The 20,886-nt window shown below is 28.1% G+C and overlaps 1 protein-coding gene across 1 annotated transcript; it reads left to right on the top strand.

Annotated features, from left to right (window-relative positions):
- The first annotated feature begins 634 nt into the window (after nucleotides 1-634).
- Nucleotides 635-1,669, top strand: LOC136091920 (zinc finger BED domain-containing protein 4-like). Its single transcript, XM_065819641.1, has one exon. The coding sequence runs from the start codon at nucleotides 635-637 to the stop codon at nucleotides 1,667-1,669; it is 1,035 nt and encodes a 344-aa protein (XP_065675713.1).
- The last annotated feature ends 19,217 nt before the right edge of the window (nucleotides 1,670-20,886 follow it).

Here is a 20,886-nt window from a genome sequence, read left to right on the forward strand (position 1 = left end):
TTCACTTTTGCATTTAATATCGTCGTTGAAGTTAAATAATTGTGAAGGAAAACCTTAACAGCAGTAAACGTTGAAAATAAAAGTAAAAGTTTATACTCTAAATTTCAATTGATTTATTTTTTTCAATTATAATAAATTTACCGACGGTAAGTATTATCATAAAAATCTTATTTGCTTGTTTTATTATAATAATTATTATTGTTAGTATTATTATTTTGTATTATAATAAATGCTGTTTTAACTTCAGAATATAAACATGTATTCTGAAATTAAAACAGCATTTATAATAATATATATGTTAATATTCTGAAATTAAAACAACATTTATAATAATACAAAATAATAATACTAACAATAATAATTATAATAGTCCCATACCTCGCTTTTTTACGTTTCGGCATGATAATGACACTATATATTATATAGTGTCATTATCATGCCGAAACGTAAAAAAGCGTGATAATGACACTATATATTATATAGTGTCATTATCATGCCGAAACGTAAAAAAGCGAGGTTATGAGACTATTTTGTGATTAATTCAAATGACACTAACTCTGCAATATGCAACTTTTGCAAAACTGTTTTATCCAGGGGTGGTGGCAGAGTTTGTCAGTCATACACAACATCGAACATGCTAAAGCATTTAAAAACCTTTCATAAATCTAAAATCAAAAATCAGAAACATGATAAAGCTAGCGTTATCGATCTTAATATATGCGAGGATAGCTCTACCGCAGGACCATCTTGTAAATCCAGTCCTAACCCCGCTTTTGAAACTCCTATGCCAAGAGAACCTCGATCTACTACACTCGCATCCGCATTCACAAGTCTCAGTCCTAAGTCTGAGGGTGCGGAGATCAATACTAGAAGCTCTTCTTCCACAATTAGTTCTATAAAAATGAAGCCTAGATCTTCATCTACTAAACAACCAACAATACACCAAGTGTTTGCAAAGATCAGGCCTCTCACATGTACAGATCCGAAGGCAATAAAAATTACAAGACTTATTGCTGAAATGATATGCACAGATAACCAACCTGTTAGTATAGTAGAAAATCCCGGTTTCAAGAGGTTACTACAGTTTTTGGAGCCAAGGTATACGATACCAAGCAAAAAATATTTCTCGACTATTGAAATTCCTAGCATTTATCAGAAGGTATCAAGTAAAATTCAGTTCTTGGCAAAAAAAGCTAATCATGTTAGTATAACTACCGACATGTGGAGCTCAACAGCCAATGTTGATTACATGAGCCGAACAGCACATTTCTTCACAGAAGATATGAAACAAATTCACATTTGTCTTGACATGGTACCTTTTCCTTATGAGTCCCACACCGCAACCAATCTTGTTAACTTTATGAATGAATCACTTGAGCGTTGGGGGCTACTTGAAAAACTCAATATAGTAGTAAGAGATAATGCCAGAAATATTGTTTCTGCTATGGAAGTCGGGAAATTTACAAATATTCCTTTTCTTGCCCATACACTTCAGTTGGTTGTGAAAGACGGCTGCCTCGATAATGAACGCATATCTTTACTAACTGCTACCTGTAGAAGAATAGTAGGACACTTTAAACATTTGGTTAAGTCATACAAACTTTTGAGACAATATCAGGAGATTCTGGGACTGCCTAAACAGAGCATTATTCAAGATGAGCCAACTTGATGGAATAGCACCTTCCACATGCTGAACCGTTAAATTGAACAAAAAGATGCGATTCTGTTGGTAACGCCTTATTTCCCAAAAGCTACTCGACAAAACAAGGAGTTGTCAACCGGAGAATGGGATAGTTTGGTTCCTCTCGTTGCTGCTTTAAAAGTGTTTGAAGAGGTCACGCTTAATGCAAGTTCATCGAAAGTGACCGCATCAGATAATATCCCAATAATAAATGCAGTTAACATGTCAATTGATTGCATGAAGGTTTACGGAAATTTTAAAGAATCTCTGTGTCAATCTTTGCATCGACGTTACGGAGACTGCGAGAACGAACCTATATATGCTTTTGCAACTACTAGATCCCAGATTTAAAAACAAGATTTTTAGGTGCAGGACGATGGCTAAGAAAGCTGTTACTTTATTAATTGGCGAGTTAAATGCATTGGACATAGACGAGGGTCATGAAATTAAAGCTGCTGAAAATCAAGAACCTACCACACCTGCTACAGGTGCTGTCTGGTCATTTTATAACTAATTAATCATCACAAATTCTGTAGTAAGTATTGTGCTTTCGAAATTAGTATTGTACTTTAAACATTGCAAGCCTATAAATTGTTTTAATATTTTAGATTTATACTGCACATTGCACAATGTCAGACGAAGTAGCAGTGTACTTGAAAGAACCTCTACTTGCAAGTCACGAGGACGTCTTTGAATACTGGAGGAAATCCAAATTTCTTAACATGAAAAAACTAGCACAGAAATATTTAGGGACGCCTCTATGTACATTGTTTTCGGGGCGGTTGTTTAGTACTGCGGGTCTTATCTGCGACCGGAAAAGAAGCCGGTTAACTCCGGAACGAGTGCAAATGCTTGTGTTTTTGAACAAGAACCTCCCGTTTCTTAACTATCAGTACTAACGGTACTAATATCATATGTAAAAGCTGATTGAAAAGACAACATTCTGTGTATCTGATCACTTTTACCATTACTTATGACTATATTATTTGTTTCTTAATAATAATAAGTTCCATACAAACATATATATTGTTTAATATTATGTTACTTGTTTAGTTGTTATTATTTCACAGGGCCGACGACACGGTTTTCAAAATAAAGGGGGAACACTCCCTTATTTTGAAAAAAAAAAAGTATTTATAGGTCAATTTTTTTAAAAAGGGACATGTCTCTCGGCCTTGGTGTCTTTGGTCCTGCTTCACCTGGACCAATATAACTAATTTTGGTGTTTTCACTTTTAAAATCTGCATATGTATTAAATTAACATGATATAGCGATTAAATTATTAATTTAACTACCAGTTTTAATTAAAATAATAAGAATTGCAAAAGAATCGGAATCGGTAAAGAATCGGAATCGGTAAAGAATCGGAATCGCAACAGAGAATCGGAATCAGTATTTTTTGGAATCGGCCCATCTCTAGTAATAATCTATTCATTTTTATGATGCTAAAACAGATTGATATTGATTTTATTTCTTTAAAGTGAAACAATTCGATTCATCTGTAACTTTCTTTTAAATAAGTTTACCTAGATAAATCCAAGAAATTTTTCCATACAATACAGAATGTCCCGAATCTAGGGTAATTTTTTACCTATTTGTTTATAGAAATATTTTAAATAAATATATTTACAAACTTTGCAATTGAAAGGTGCAAGGTAAGAAGAGGGGATGTCAGTTTTTCGCAAACTGAGATAAATCAAATTTAGTTTTCAAAGTCTTCCTGTACGTTATGTTTTTTCCTTTCCTTATCACTAAATTAGACCATTAATTTTTATGTATTTACTTCAAATTTAACACTGAAGGTAGTTTATGATTTGCACAACATGTTATTAAAAAAATCTCCATATTTTCCAAAACTGACAATCCCTGTTTTTCCCTTGCACCCTTCAATTGTTTTTCTTTGAAATTTTTTGTGTAAACCATCAACTTACAAATACAAAAAAATAGCATTCCAAATAATATTCAATAGTATTTCAAAAATCTATTATTAATTTGCAAATAAGTTTCGCATTTTTCTACTGTATATTTACCTAAAGCCTGTATATTTACAAGAAAAAATGTCGACTAATTATACGTGGATTTTAAAAAAGGCAGCTATTTAGCAGCTTGCCACAAGTTTATGTACTAGGGCTAGTTCTTCATATTATATTTATTAGCAAATAATCAAATGGGTTAACTTCGGAATGCAAAATATATGCTGAATAAAGCGAATTAATTTTACTTATCAATAATATTTACAACTATCAATATAATAGTTCTATATTTATTAATTATTATTGATAATAATTCAATTATCGATAATAATTAATAACTACAATTATCAATAAGAGTCTTTTCACGAGCGTTCAGTTCATTTCTTAGCTGGGGAATGATTAATGTGCAGGATAACTTGAGTTATCAAAACTGATTTTCATTTATTTCTTGTTGTGAACTCAAGGTCGGTGCATAGGAAGGGTGAAAGGTGTAACGCCCCCTTATCAATGAGTTTTTGTTCATTTATTCGGCAAATTTAACCCTTTTAGACAAGTCAGTTGGGAAATGTAGACCACTTAGACAAGTCAGTCAGCGAATTTAGATAGATAGTCGGCATATATAGACTAGTCAGTCGGCAAACTTCAAAAAATCAGGCTCCTTTTTTTTTTTAATTAGCAAAAATTGTAATGGCACCTTCCTCCCCCACGTGACACGTACTCGCTCCGGCCCTGTGTGTACTCATTAAAGTAATGTGGAGCTATAAATCTTTTGCTACGTATTCACATTTCATAATTTTCATTATAAATGAAATACCTTCTGCCACTTATATCCATTGAACACAATCAAGAATTGGAACAGACTCAGTGCAAAGTTGACATAAAATATCAAACGTGAATAGTAACAACATTCTTCATCTATAATAGGTTTACGATAGGTTATTATTAATAAAAATGATACATTATAAAATGATTAATGTATGATGAAAAAATGATAAAGTAAGTAAAGAATTTTGTATATAGCTAAACCGCATTAGTTGATACTAGTTTTCTCATTGATATTATTTTTTTAAATCTATCGCAACTATACTTGATTTTAGTTTAATTAAGGAATGTTTTGAATCTTTTCTATGCATTGAAAGAATCGCATTACCAACTCATAACCCGTAAAGATAAATAATATATGTCAGGAGTTAAGGAGATGAAACTTTTGAAACAACGTTTGATTTATTCTTATACTTGTACATAAATAATAAAATCTAAAATCAGTTTAGTTTGGCTATACCTAAGACCTTCATTGTTTTTATTACATTGGCAATTGTTCGTTTTCTTTGCATCGGCTGTAACATTATATGAGTAACATAATTTATTAATATTATTTAATGCTTTACATGCTTAGTTTTGTAAGCTTTGTAATTTTTTAATTTTTTTTTGAGTGCTTGCCTATGCAATTTTGGCAAATGAAAAATGACTATGAACACGGTTAAAGTACATATATATTTAAATCTAAAATCAAATACGATGAAAACAAATTATAAGCAAAGCATTTGAATTTTGCTGAATTTTTATACTTTATGTCATTCTTTGCTATTTCAAAAAGATCAGAATTGAAAGATGTCACGTGCCCTTTATAAAATGGTTTGTTAAGGGCTACAAAATATTAGAACTGTTTTCAATTTAACACAGAAATCTTGAAGTTCTTTGAAAGTTTCTATAATGGGGTCAGTTATGGAGAATTTAATAACATAAAATTTTAAATAAATTGAAATATGAATTTTTTGTAAATAGATCTAATTAGCATGTTTATTTTTGCAAAATAGCAATTCTTTAAACAAATTTTCAACAAATTTAAGCTAGTAACAATTATTTTTTTAATGAGAAAGTTTGTGAGGTCAAATTTAATTGATTAAATACAAATTATCAACACCATCCATTATAAAACATAATGATTTAGAAATTTATTAAACATTGTCTAATTTTGCTGAAAGCAAATGTCAACCACCAACAGCTGTTTATGAAGCAAAGTTATTAAAAATTTAAACTATTTCGAAACAGTATTAATATACTTGATTTGAAAAATTTGCTAAACAAAATTGAAATTGTTAATAAATCTATGCAACAGCCTGTTATTGAGTTGCACACTGTAATCAGATTGTATGACAGACTCATAACAGGCTTTTGTGACAAGTGCATTAACTTTGTATTGCAAAAGTAAAGTAAGTAACAGTCTTAAAAACATAATGAAAGACTTTGTAGCAAAGACGTTTCTACTATGGAACCGCATTTTCAAAATTTAATCAAATTAGTTGCAGTGGTTTGAACTTTTAATTCAAATAATTTATTTCAAGCATAAAAGGTGGTGCGCGTAACTGCAAAATTACTACTAAAAGTATCTGCAATAATAACTACTGCTTGTAATTGCAATAATGACTATTGCAAGTACCTACAATAGTCAAGATTGCGAGTACCAAACAAAATAAAGAATACTGCGAGTACCTACAAAAATGAGTATTACGAGTACCTGCAATAATGACAATAGCGAGTACTTGCAATAATAACTTTTGCAATTAACTGGAGTTATTGCGAGTACCTACAAATAATGACTTAATGAATAGTTATCGCGAGTACCTGTAATAATAGCTATTTCGAGTTCTTGCAATAATGACTATTGCGAGTAACTGCAATGATAACTACAGCACAAGCCACACAATTATTTGTAAAATCTGTTTATTTGTAAAAATTGTTGCATGCAGTGTTATTAAATTAAGGTAAATTCTATGTTATAAATTTAATTTTTAATATTCTTTTCAAATATATATTTTATGTGTATCTACTTTTAGTTTTTTTTCCTTTTATTTTATAGAAAAGAAGCATGTCGAGTAACAAAGATGCAACATGTAAAAACCATTTTAAAGATTCGGTAGAATATACTAACAACAGCTTTTTAATTTTGTGTTATATTTTTAACGCTGTATTTACACTTGCTGCAAATGGTTTCTTGATTTCAGGCTTACATATTACAAATAAAAACAAAAAGTACACTCGGAACGAGAAGCTTATTTTTGTTTTAGCCATTACTGATATAGTAAATGTTATTACAGTTTTGTCATTTCAAACTATATTACTTAAACTGATTGATAATTTTGGTTGCTTAGAGATATCTATTATATCATTTTTTCGAGTTTGGTTGTTAGGCTTATCGAGCTCAATTTTTTTATTAATATCTTGTGAGCGTTATCTTACTGTATTTTACAGCAATAAGATTTGTGGTGTAATTAAAAACTATGATTTATTCAAATACCTTTTAATTGTTATTATTTTTACATTTACTACTGCTGTTATTTATAGTGTAGTTAATGCTACTTCAAGCTTACATCTGCAGTTCATACTTTATATTGGAACTGGTTGTTTAACGCTGGCTTTACTTGTTATGATTGTTTTTGTGAATATTTCAATGGTTATTCGAGTTAAAAAAAAATTGAGAAAGAGTTCTATTCAAGTTCAGAAAAAGATTGAAATTGAAAACTATATCACAAAAGCAGTTGTGCTGATATCACTTACGCATGTATTGTTTTATACACCATGCTTGGTGGCGCAGTATTATTTGTCATTTGTTTTCTACAAAAATGTTACTTCTATCATTCCCACAGCTCATCAGGTGTTTATGTGGACCTTAGTCGTTAGAGAAGTTAGTTGCTGGATAAATGCAATGATTTATGCTTATAGAAATAAAAAAATTTCCAAAATAATTGGTGCAAAAATAAATTCATTATTTGGAAATAGAGTTCTTAAAATTAGACCAATTCAAGAAACTAAATCTCATGAAAAATTAACATGATTGCGTCTCATAGCAGATTATCATCTATGAGGTAACAGCCCAAAGCGTTTTTTTAGTTTAAATTAATCAAATTATTAACTAAAGACAATGTTAATAGAATGTTTAATATTCTTTAAACTTTTATTTTTTGTTATTTTATTATATTAATTATTTTATTATATTGATTATATTTATTATATTGTTATATTTATTATCTAGTTTTTCTTACATTTATTATATTATTATTTTTATTTGTGTTGAAATTGCTACACAAATAAAAAAATACACAACAAATAGAGTTTCAAAATAAGGTTTAGCAAACAAGTATTTATGATATTTCTATGGACCCAGGAACAAAAGTTTTATAAAATTTCTATAAACATTTGAAACATACGATATCTCAAAAATTTAAAGAAGTTTGTTTAAAAACTATTCATTTCTATAGAAATTACTTTTAATAAAAGTCTCCATATGTTTGACTTTTTTTTTACATTTATTTATATAGAAAATAAAGTTTTCGTTTGATCAATTTTTTTTAAAAATTGATTGAGTTTCTATAGAAATTGCTACTAGAAACATTAGAATTTATATACATGTTTTAAAAGTTTATAGAAATCTATGAAACTTTTCTTCCTGGGAATAAAAAGTTGCTTCGGTTTCAGAACTTATAATTGATTTTACAATGATTATTACCCAGCAAAGAGTTATCCAAAATTGGTCAATAATTAGCCGAAACTAATCGAAAAATGGATAAAACGTTTAGCAAATAATTATTGACCAAAAATAGATCTCTTAAAGCTTTTTAATGTATACATTTTTTAAGCGTTAATTAAACGTTTACAATATTGACAAACATAAGTCAATATTGTAAACGTTTAATCGATGTTTAATAAGCGTATTCATTAATAGGTTTAGAGTGTACATTACAAACATTTCCATGTTAAGCTTACTAAAAGTCGATTAAATGTTTTCAATAATCACTAATAATAGTCGATATTGTAAACATTTTATCAACGTTTAACAAACTTATACTTTAAAAGTCATGAGCAGGAAGTTAATTTTTGTCCAAAAATCTCCCGATGCCAATTTTTTGCGCGACTATCAAAACTAAATTTCGTGTAGACCGGAATAGTTTTACGTTTGTTTCAATTTACACTAAAATATGCAATTAATTAACCAAGGTTCATAGCTTAATTAGTCAAAAAGTGATTGTTAAAATGTAAAATATAAGTTATATTTTATGTTCATGGAAGAATATCTGTATTTTTATATACTCTTTGTATTATTTAAACCGGATATACCAGATATTTATTTCCATATCCGGCCAGATATTTCGGATATATTGAATTTCAGAATTTAGCTTTTTTTTTTTACATACAATATCAGTAATAGTGGCAATTGGCACAATAATTAAAATTTATATCTTACTTTCTAAAAAATAGATATTCAATGTGTATTGTAATTTTTTTTCTCTGCAGCAAAAGAAAACAGTATTATTGTAACTATCATTAAAGATAATTAAATAAATTTCATGTTTTCGTTATAAATAAAAGTTAAATATTTTTAAATATATAACAGTTGAATGTTTTTAAACAAATATGAACTAAGACTAACAAGCATTTTTTTAGAAAACAGCAATTATTAACAATTAAATAAGGAAATTGCAAAATAATGTGTAAATCAAAAAAAAAATTAAACTTGCATTAAATTTTGCATATCTGTCTGCATCATTGCATTATCTGTTTTTATTTTGTTTAAAAGTTAATTAAAATTTAATTACCTATCAACAACCTAAAAATTACATTACTATCTAAATTTCTATACTACATATTATAAATTATATATTATTTTTTTGTTATGTTAATTTATTGTCTTCATCAAATGTAACAATGCCTTTGGAATCAGCAATATTTACATTGAAAATTAACAATTCAATGTTAATTTCAATATAGTGTTTATACCATTTATAGATACTATACCAAAATTGACATCTGTAAAATGCAGATAAATGAGTTGGTATCAAATTTATGTGTATTTTATCATGCAACAACTTTAGGCAAATTCAGCAGCAACAAAATCTTGACCCTCTTTGTCTTGTTCAAGATGTCTTAATTGTTCAAGATATGCTTAAATAATACAATGCATTAACTGTCCGCTTTTCTCTATGCAACCTTTCTAACACGACTTTTAACTAAAAGCATTTTCTAAAAGCTCATCTACTCCAGATATGATGCTCTTTAGTGAGCTGACCTTTAGGCATCGAGACGCTTAAAAATTGCATTGAGACGGATCGATACGGCTTAAAAGCTTAAACCTAAACGCTTTTTTTTTAGTTTAATAATACTATAAAAGTTGCTAAAAATACGTTCAAATATGAACGTTTGAAGGAGGTTTGTATTAAATACGTATTAAAGCGTTTTTAGACGTTTTATGTTCACTAGGTAATAAACCATTGCGCCCGACGATCCCCGTATAAAACTTGTTCAACCACTTAGTGTTTATCTCGAAAAAAGGTTGTAAGTGTGGACGCCATCATCATGGTGCATTATTTATTAATATAAAAATTTTTATTTCAGCCGTGGCGAAGTGGGTTGAGTTTTGCCTCAGAACCAAGAGGTCCGACGTTTAATGACGACTCTGGCCAGATAAGCAACATTAGTAAAAAAATTTTTTTTAGTTAATTGCTCAGCTACAACACTTGGGATAACGTTAATTGCATTTTGCAGTACTTACGCGTTGCACTGTGATAAAACCGGGTGGACATTTTACAGCATCTTGCTCAGCTACAAGACATACATTGGGATAGCGTATGTAAAGCCATCACAAATGTTTTTTGTTTTTAAAGGCAAGTTTAACGTTAATCCATTGTATAATCCCCAACATTGGTTCAATGTAGTTCAAGGAACTTTGATGACATCTTCGTGAACATAAAATGTATTAAAGTCATCTGCAAATAAGATAGCATTCAACATTTTTGAAGCTAAACACAACCATCTATATAAAGTAAAAACAATAATGGTCCTAAAATAGAATCATGTATCTCACATCCTAACAGGTATTTTTTTTAACGTTTTGATACTTTAAATTTGAACTTCTTCCTTCTAGTCAAGTATTCTTTAAACCAAGTTTTGGTTTAAGCCATAGTAAGTTTCATGGTTAACTGTCTAGAACTTTGGATAAATTAATACAACCTTACAACCACTATTAAAGTTACAATCACTATTAAAATTATAATCACTATTAAAATTATTTGAAATATGTTTAACTAATTCTATTATTGCGAGCTGAACATCGGCTCTGCATAGAAGTGACAAAGAGTTTATAAATCTTTTTTTTAATTAGAAATGTCTCATTGTACATTTTACAAGTTGGTTAAAAATAAATCATAAGTAATATTATCCTCGTGTGATTGTAATATAAGATTCCATTCAACGTAATCATTTAATAAAATTTGAAACTGGATATGGAGTTTTCATTGAACTATCTCATGAATACTGTTGATTTGAGGGAAGTATTATTAAGAGTTATACTATCAGCAATTAGAAATATTGGAAAGTGATCAGCTCAATTGATTTTGATAATGGACTTTTTAATACGGATTCTATGGAAACTGTTATATATTATGAAACAATCTTATGAATTTATTAAGAATTTAGATGAGGTAATATTTTAGAAGAGTTTCAATAAAGTATATGACTATAAAGTCAAATACTTTATTGATAGGGCCGACGCACAGTGGTCTGAAAACTTGATTTTAGGCCAAAATTGAAAAAAAAAAAATCAGTAGTATTTTGTTATTATCTTTTTTAAACGCAAAATTATCCAGGTTATTCAAAATTATATAAGTTTTATATTTTTTTTTTTTAAAGAAAAGTCAATAATTTTATCCAAGAGCGATTAAAAATCGATGAATAATTTCTTGCAAAAATACAACATTTTTTCATTTGTGTATAAATTTATGCACATATGTATAAATTTTTTTTTAAACAAGTGTAATAGTTTAGAATTTAATTTGAAATAATAATAGTTTTTTATTATTGTATATTTGCAAAAGTTATTTATGCTTGAAATTAGCATAAAATAAAAGTTTTTTCTTTAATTTCAACTTCTTCCTTATATGGTCAAAACTTAATTTATTAAAAAAATTAATTTTTAGTTTATTAGCTAACTTTGTATAAAATTCAACTGGTTTTTTAACCATATAAAGCATGATATGGTTTTAATAACAAAAAATAGTTAAAAGATTGATTTTATTGATTATGAGTTAAGAAATTTACTTAGGTACGTCCATAACAACCAAATTTTTTGTTGATATATTTATCAAAGAACTAAATTTAAAATAGTTGTTTTAAATTTTTAATTTTGGGTTTGTATAATTACTAAGCTACTTGAAAACCAAAGTTGTAAATCTGATAATGTTGTTAGATAAAATGAGTGTATGAAATTTTTAATTAATATATTGTTTTTAAACTTTGAAGCTTGATTTCTAGTTTTTTCTAGTTTTTTCTTTAGTTCAATTGAATTTTTTTGTCTGACTGCGAACAGCAAATGATTTATTTCTTTTTAACCAAATATGTAATTAAATTTTCAGGGTTGCTTCTTTATAGATAAAACTGCAATACCTTACTATAACTAACCTTAAACTTGCTTCCATTTGAATATATTTATATTTTACCAAAGGTTTTTGCACCAATAATCTCCTTTAAAATTAAAAGAGCTGCCATTTTAAAAATAATAATTATTTTATGTTTTTCTTGTAAGGTTTTGTTTATTATACTATAATCTACCAGTGTGGTAAGTTTTAGCTTGTAATTTCATAAAAAAGCTGAGAAAATGCAGTTTTCTTTTTTATTGGTTTTTCTGCATTTTATATTGAATCAGCATAAAAAAGAGTAAATAATTTTTTTTTCAGAATTTTAAATTAAATTAAGCATTATTTAGCCTTGCTACTAATTTTGGTAAATTTGAAATCCATGTAAAATGCAAAGTCCACTATTAAAAAACTATATTTATAGTATATTTAGATATAATTAAAATAAAGGAACCGGTGTTCATTGTAAACTATACTGTATTGACACTATATCTGTGTTGTTTTTATACCACATTTTTATCATATCATTGTTATTCTGTATTGACAGCTCTAGATCATTTAGCGGTTTGCGTGGTCAACAATTTGTGTGGTTAAACAATTAAAATAGTTTTTAATTGATAGTTATAGATAGATAAATAGGGTTCGGGTAATATAATAATAATTCACATATACAGTTATAAATGTTCATTTTTGAAGTTTATAATTCAATATAAATTATTGCTAAAAATGATGAAAAACTTGTGATAAATAAACGGAAATCATCCCCAACAATTTTTAAGTAAGATATTTAGTTTTGGCTCGATATTTATTTGATGTGAACTTTTTTTTCTGTGGACGTGGGAGGGGGCGGGGGTGGCTTTGCCTTTGACCCGCCCCTTCCTTCCCTCGCTACATATATATATATATATATATATATATATATATATATATATATATATATATATATATATATATATATATATATATATATATGTACATATATATATATGTATATATATATGTATATATATATATATATATATATATATATATATATATATATATATATATATATATGTATATATATACATATACATATATATATATACATATATATATATATATATATATATATATATATATATATATATATATATATATATATATATATATATATATGTATATACATATATATATATATATATATATATATATATATATATATATATATATATATATATATATATATATATATATATATATATATATATATATATATATATATATATATATATATATATATGTATATATATATAAATGTATACAGCGGTGGCCAAAAATTAAAGACCACTCTTTTTTTTTTCAAAAATTATTTATAACCTTAGTATAATTTTATTTTGGAAAAAGGTGTCAAAAAAAGAAAAACATTTTTAGAAAGAATTTTTATTGTATTTTATATTTATTATAAAAGAATTTATAATTTTTTTACAAAATAATGTTAAAAAATTAAAAAACTGACTAGTAAAAAATATAAATGGGAAAAAAAATTGGGCAAAGTTTTAAGACCAGTTTCAAAAATATTTCAAAAAGCAATAAAAAAATAATTTAGAAACATGTTGTTCCTCCATTTGTTTTCAAGCACTCTTGTACTCGTTCTGGCTTTGAATTCATTAAAGTTTTGATTACTTCATCAGGCACATTTTTTAAATGATGAGAGATTTCAAATCTTCCAAATTGTAAAGTTGTTCTTTACCAAGCTTGTGATTAAGCCACGACCATAAATTCTCTATTGGATTGAATTCTGGACTATTGGCAGGCCACGGAAGCACTTGAATTTTATTAGAATTGAACCAATCGCTAACAACATGCGCTTTATGACACGGCGCATTATCTTGCTGGAAAATAAATCCATTTTGCAACTGCCATAAATCAATGCTAGGAACAAGCGAGTTTTCCAAAATTTCGATGTACCTTTCCTTGTTGAGTCTACCATCGAATAAATGAAAAACGCCAACTCCACAGGCACTCATACAGGCCCAAATGCCTATTGAACCACTGCCTTGTTTTGTTCGTTTCAAAATGCATGATTCATCGAACCGTTCGCTTGGAAGTCTAAGCAACATTACGCAACCTTTTCTGTTGTCTACCTCAACGTTCATTTCACCACTAAAGACCACACGGCTCCACTGATCTGTTGACTAATTTTATGTAGTTTGCACCACTCTTTCCAGGCAAATTTTTGTTTTTTATTTAAGCGTAGTTTTTTTGCAGCAGCACGCCATAAATAATTTAAATTGTGGAGGACCCTTCGCACAGTTCTAGGGCTTGCTTTCAGACCATTTGACAGTGTCCATTTCGTAGACAAGTCTGTAGATGATGCTTGTCTGTTTTCTTTCATTAATTTCACTTACGAGCGAACATCACGGTCATTTGAAATTTTATTGCGTCCAGTCCTATGACGATCATTAATTGACCGGGTCTCTTTGTATCGTTGAATTATGTTAATAATGCAAGAGTGAGACCTTCCGAGCTTTTCTGCTATTTGTCTGATGCTATAGCCTTCTTCTTTTAATACAAGAGCCGCGTATCTGTCTTTTTCTTCGATCTTTGCGCGCATTTTTGCAATATTTTGATATCCTTATTTTTATTCAAAAAATAAATGTTTGTTTGATATCGAAACTCAGGTTTCGACATTTTATTTTATAGCCAACGTAACAAGCAATTAAGACAGTTAAAAAAAGTAATGGATTATTATTTTTAATAAGTGCAAATTAAAGATTTGAAAGTCGCTAAATTTTGTCCAATTTATTTAAAGAAGATTTATAAGTACTCATCAGTTTTTTTAATAAGTTAAACGCTATTTAATTAGAATTAGAATAAAAAAATTATATCACTTTAATCCGTATCTTTTAATTAACAAGATATTAAAAAAAAAATTTCATATGTCAATTAGAATCTTCTTAATTTTAATTTAAAGATTAAGAAACCAACTAAAAAATGAGTGGTCTTTAATTTTTGGCCACCGCTGTATATATATATATATATATATATATATATATATATATATATATATTATATATATATATATATATATATATATATATATATATATATATATGTATATATATATATATATATATATACAGTCTGTCTGTCTGTCTGTGGACATATTCGTTTTCCAAACTATGTTACATAATAAAAAAGTAAAAAATGAAGTTTGTTTATAATCAATGTAAAATTGATCTTAGCAAAAAATTATTTAATAAAGATTTATGGTCGTTTTGGTAAAAAAAAAAAAAACTTGGACTAATTCTTCCTCGCGATTGCGTGGGTCATCCTATAAACTAAATTAACGCAGATAACTTTTGACTTTTACTAAAATTAAGTAATTCAAGTTTTTTTTTACTTCTGCAACTTTTGTTTTTACGTCACCAACTAAAGTGTCAAATATTTTATAAAATATTTATTTATAAAATACTTTATAAAATGCATTTCATATTGGTAGGCATATAGGGGATTGTTTTTTTTTTTCATAGCTACTACATAAGTAAGTAGCGGGCTGCATACATATGTAGTTCCTTTGTTTCGTGACACGTACTATGTAGTAGCTATGTAACTGGCTATGTAGTAGTTATGAGCAAACGTAAAAGGTATGAAAGAAAATAATTAACTTTTAACTAATGAACATATTTTCAGTTTATAACAAAGGCTTTCTCTGACCAAAAATAAGATTAAAGGGTTTACAAAAATGAATACACCTTCCACGTTTAAATTATGAACTTGTTTCAAATTAATACAATACTCCTCACTTTAAAATTAGATCCAAATTACAGTAAAAATCAATTGTATTTAAATAAGTCTAGAGTAACAATAAATGCATTTAACTAATTGTATAGTTTGAGTTGGGGACTCTTTTAAGATGGAAAAGCCAAAAGTTACAAATTAAAAATTTTTTCAGTAATAAAGAGCTACCAACATCTTTATTTCAATATGGTTTAATATTTGTTGCTAAAGAACTGCATCCTGACATCGAAAGAATAACATGAGGTTTGCGAACCCCGGGTAAACTTTTAAAATATAATGTAGACTATGCATTTGGATAAATCTTTTTTGTTTGCATTAACCAACTGCAACTTTGAAAAAATAATAGTGTTACGAGTAAACATCTCGTGTGTGCTTAATTAGTTCTGTATATGTCGGGTCTTTTTACAGCACAACGCGGTTTTTAAAAAGTAGGAATATAAATAGCTTTGTTAAAATACTGAAGGTTAAACAAGGATGTAATACAGGACTGCAAGCACTGCCTAATTTTCCGTTTTTTAAATAATTAAATTTATTTGAAAATAACATTGGTGAAAGTAACATTGTTGACGTAAACTTTTCTTGACCTCCACTTCCTCCTTGTCAACAACTGTCAAAAAGTTCAAGCCCCTCCTCCCCCTATTTTGTTGGCATCGTTAATGAACAGCCATTTAACAAAATATGTACCTGTTCATCAAATGCGCAATATTTGCTTAGGTGGTGGTGTGAGCATTTTTATTCACAATTTTATTGACTTTATTTTATTTTATTTTTTCTGTTTTAATGTAACATAAGAATTTTACAACTTCGTACTTCATAATAAAAAGTAGGCAAAACACATAGGGGCTCAAAGAAGATGAAGATGACAGTACGTCATCGAAATCTTTTTATAGAGATCCTTTAACAAAATTTCAATAAAACATCGTAATATGTAAAACGTAATAAAATTTCGTAAAATATTTACGTAATAAAATTTCAATTAAATATCGTAATAAATATCATAAGAAAAGGCGTAATTCGCTAATAAGATTGTTAAGCAGCAAACAAAAGTAGAGTTGTAACGTTAACCAAAAACGTTTCTTAGGTTTTAAAAATTTCTTTTTTTGTTATAAACTTGAATGAAATTAACGAATATACAGTACCTTTGAATGCTTTTTTAAAGATATTCCATACTTTAGGACCTCGATATAAAATGCTAAATTCTAAATATTTATTAAAAATCCGAGGTAGTTTATATGTGTTTTTGACGTAATAATCTTAACATAAATGATACAGATTCGAGTAATTGATACAATAAATTTGTATATATATATTTTATATATATATATATATATATGTATATATATATATATATATATATATATATATATATATATATATATATATATATATATATATATATATATATATATATATATGTTAGGCTCGTAGCAACCGGAGGAGGGGTAGCTGGGGCATTTGCCTTCCCAATAAATTATCAAATAAATAATTTGGAAAATTTTGACTGAAAAAATGACTAAAAAAAAATAAAATAAAAACTCAACAGTATACCGAAAGAGTATCTTTCAAAGGAAATTGTTACCAATAATCAATGGTCCACTTAATGACTTACCAAGAATGCCAAAATGAAAATTACAAGAAGATATCAATTTCTTTAAAAAGATAAAAAATTGAAAAATGTCAGAATGAAAGTGATAGCTGATGAACTGATATGAAATTGGAGGAAAAGTTAAATTTTCTCCTCATTAAAGAAAAATCAATAAATATTGATGTATTAATTAAAAAAATATGATAACTTTTTGAAATACCATCAGGAATGTGCTCAAGTTAAATTTGCAAATGTGTTCGATATTACAAAAACAGATAGCATTTGGTTAACAACTAAAGATAAAAAATTTTATGAAATGCAGATTTCATAAAATTTTTTATCTTTAGTTAAGGTAACAAATAAAATAAAACACAAGAAAAAGTTGGATAAGCAACAACAATAAATGTTAAATTGCATCCATCCACAGTTGACAGAGAAAATATCTCAAGCAGTAGTGCATGTAATCTTCCTTCTTCAAATAAAAATCAAATCTGAAAATACACTGTTATCACGCTTTGTATATATATATTTGTAAAGTATTTTTAATAGTTTATTTTATTGTTTCACGACTAACATTGTAAACTGAATAAAAAAAAAATTGCTTCCAATTAATAAGAATATTCGGAAACTTCTGATTATGATACTAATAACTGTATGTACATACTGTTGAACCGCCCGTTAAAAAAAGAAGGACCAATCAATATTCCACTACATAAGCTGCAGTTCATCTAGTGAAACAGACTAATTTTTGTTCCTCTAAATCAGCAAGAGTTTGTGAACAACTATCTGACAAAGATATTGATATCCCTATACCAATTCAATTTGCAATATATAAGGCAGTTTTAAGAGATTCGTAAAAAAGTTTTAAAAATAAAAATTGGGCTCTGCACTTTGATGGCAAAGTTCGTCTAGCAGCACTAACTCTTAGGGATGGAAAAGCATTAACATTGTTTAATAGAATAACTGAGGTGTACACCAATACCATTTGTGGGAAAACATTAAAGTTTCTGTGATACCACAAGTGTCAATACTGGAGTGAAAAATGGAGTTGTTGTACTGATCCAACGGCCAATTATAAAAGAAGGCTTTCCTATACCTCAGTATATAGGATGTTCACATTGTGTATTAAATTTATTCCTAAAGCATTCAGTTGACTGAATTCTTAATGGAAAGACAACATCTCATACTATTTCATATAATTTGTGCAAAAATTCAGTGATAACTATGCGAATCTGAGAAATGACATTCGATAAAGTGATCGAACTCAAGAAATGTTTTCTAATTGAAGTGAGATGCTGACATGATTTATTGCTTCAAGAGCTTTGAACTAAAAGTTTTTTATGATGATGAATTTAAATGACTGAATCCATTTCATTCAATTTTCCTTCATTCAGTATATCAGCAGTTAAATCAATGTTATGAGACTTCTAAAAAAAATATAAGGGTTTTCAGAGGTCACTTAACCAACGGCTTCACAACCTCAATACTAAATTGTCGTGATGACACTGTGGATAATTCCTCCGCACCCTTCGATAAACTCATTTTAAAAACATTCTATTTTAAATAATAAGCAATAATTGATGACAAATCAATAAATTTTTTGATACTCTATTATCAAAAAGATAGCCTAAAATTGGTTCAAAAGTTTAGAGTATTGTATGATATATTGTACTATTATAATTTTTATTCACTTTGTTTGATTAATCCAAAAAGAAAATTTAAGGTTTTAAACTTGAATGCAAGAAATTTATATAACTATTTTTCTGATAACTAGCAAATTCAAAAAAACCTGAGAATCTCAAGTATGTAATACATTTTAACCATATTTAGTACTATGTTTTTTGTAAACAAAACAGCCCTTATATATACTTTTTCCGCAACTGCTTCAACAAGTCTCAGATAACTAAGTTAAATTTTATCATAACCTAAATTACTAAACTAAAAAACTAACTTAAATTTTAATATAAGGAGCCTAACAAACACAATCATTAATGGCAATCTATTTTATTAAAGTTAAAAATTAATTTTGGCCGCTGTGCGCCTCTTCTGATCCTGCGCCCAGGTACAAAGTACCCAGTGACCCCCCATCCTTCCGCCTTTGAGGGAGATATATATGTATGCGTAAATTTTCAACAATTTTTTTAAATTAAATCCCAACCACCTGGGTTAGTTGACCGGTTGGATAGAAATGATTTTTACGCAGAAAAAAAATGGAGGGTTTGTTTATTCCTCCCCCTCCCCCACCCACTCCTCCATCTATTTTTTTTTTTTTTACAGAATATGTATCTGCCTTGAAGTTTTATTTTTACATAAAGTTTGATTAGATTATCATATAGGCGCTACAAAGTTTGCATTTTAATGAAACAATTTTATTTTGCATAATCTCATGTAGCTTGGATAGTTAAGGTGAAAAAATAAATTTTCTGCTTAGAAAAATATATAACAACTTTGTTAAGGTTGAATTGCAAACTGCCTTTTATAATCTTAAAACTAACAAATGTTCTGGATTTGATAAAATTAACGTTAATGTTGTAAAATTTGTTTATGATATAATTGAACCTCTTTTGTTTCACATCTTTAATCTTTCTTTTAAAACTAGGGCTACCATAGTCCTGATTTTCATCAGGACTATCCTGATTTGAAGGGTCTGTCTTTGGAAATCTTTGCGGGACTAAAATCTTTCTTCTGTTCTCAAAAGCAATCTCCAGTGATAATTAGTAAGTTCTTTAGCGATGAACGTGGTGAAATGTATCTTTGGTTTGTTCATGGTCAGCTTCAGACATTCAACAAAACAATTCTGAGAATTGAAAAAACAAGAGCAAGTGCATGTGATATTGTTAATGAGATAAAAGTATTGCAGAATAATCTGAAGGAGAGATTTGAGAATAAGTTTATTCCACTGGAAGCTAAAAAGATACTTGCAAAACTATTTGAAGACGGAATTATTGACGAAACTGCTGTCAAAAAAGAATTTACTGGTTTTTACGAAAGATGTCTTTCTTATATTGACCTTTGGAAAGATAGCTTTGCTGATGCTGAAAAGTTCATGTGGATTCAAAACAGTGCAATAACATTTCCAGAGTTGGAAGAAGCTGTAGAAAGATTTAACCGAAAAATTGGACGTACAACAATAAATACTGATGAACTATTTGATAAAGTTGTTTTGGTCAAGGCATACTTGTCAACTAATTCTGAAACTTGGAAATCTGATGATATGAGTTGTGAAGAAAAATGGGTCCTGATGATGAAACATTTTGGAGAAAAGGGCATTTCAGTAGCAAATTTTTCACTGGTGTTGGAATACATTTTCAGTCTTCCTGGAACTTCAGCTGCTGTGGAAAGGGTGTTTTCAATGATGAACAATATTTGGTCTCCTGAAAGAGGTTCTTTGCTAGTTTTTACTGTGAAAAGTTTGCTTTTTTGTAAGTTAAATATTGATCTCAATTGCTCACAGTTCTA

Source organism: Hydra vulgaris, chromosome 15 (assembly GCF_038396675.1).
Source record: "Hydra vulgaris chromosome 15, alternate assembly HydraT2T_AEP".
Lineage (NCBI taxonomy): Eukaryota > Metazoa > Cnidaria > Hydrozoa > Anthoathecata > Hydridae > Hydra > Hydra vulgaris.

Bases quoted from the DNA above. Each gene is read 5' to 3' on its own strand.
- LOC136091920 (XM_065819641.1), top strand. From the start codon at position 635: ATGCTAAAGCATTTAAAAACCTTTCATAAATCTAAAATCAAAAATCAG.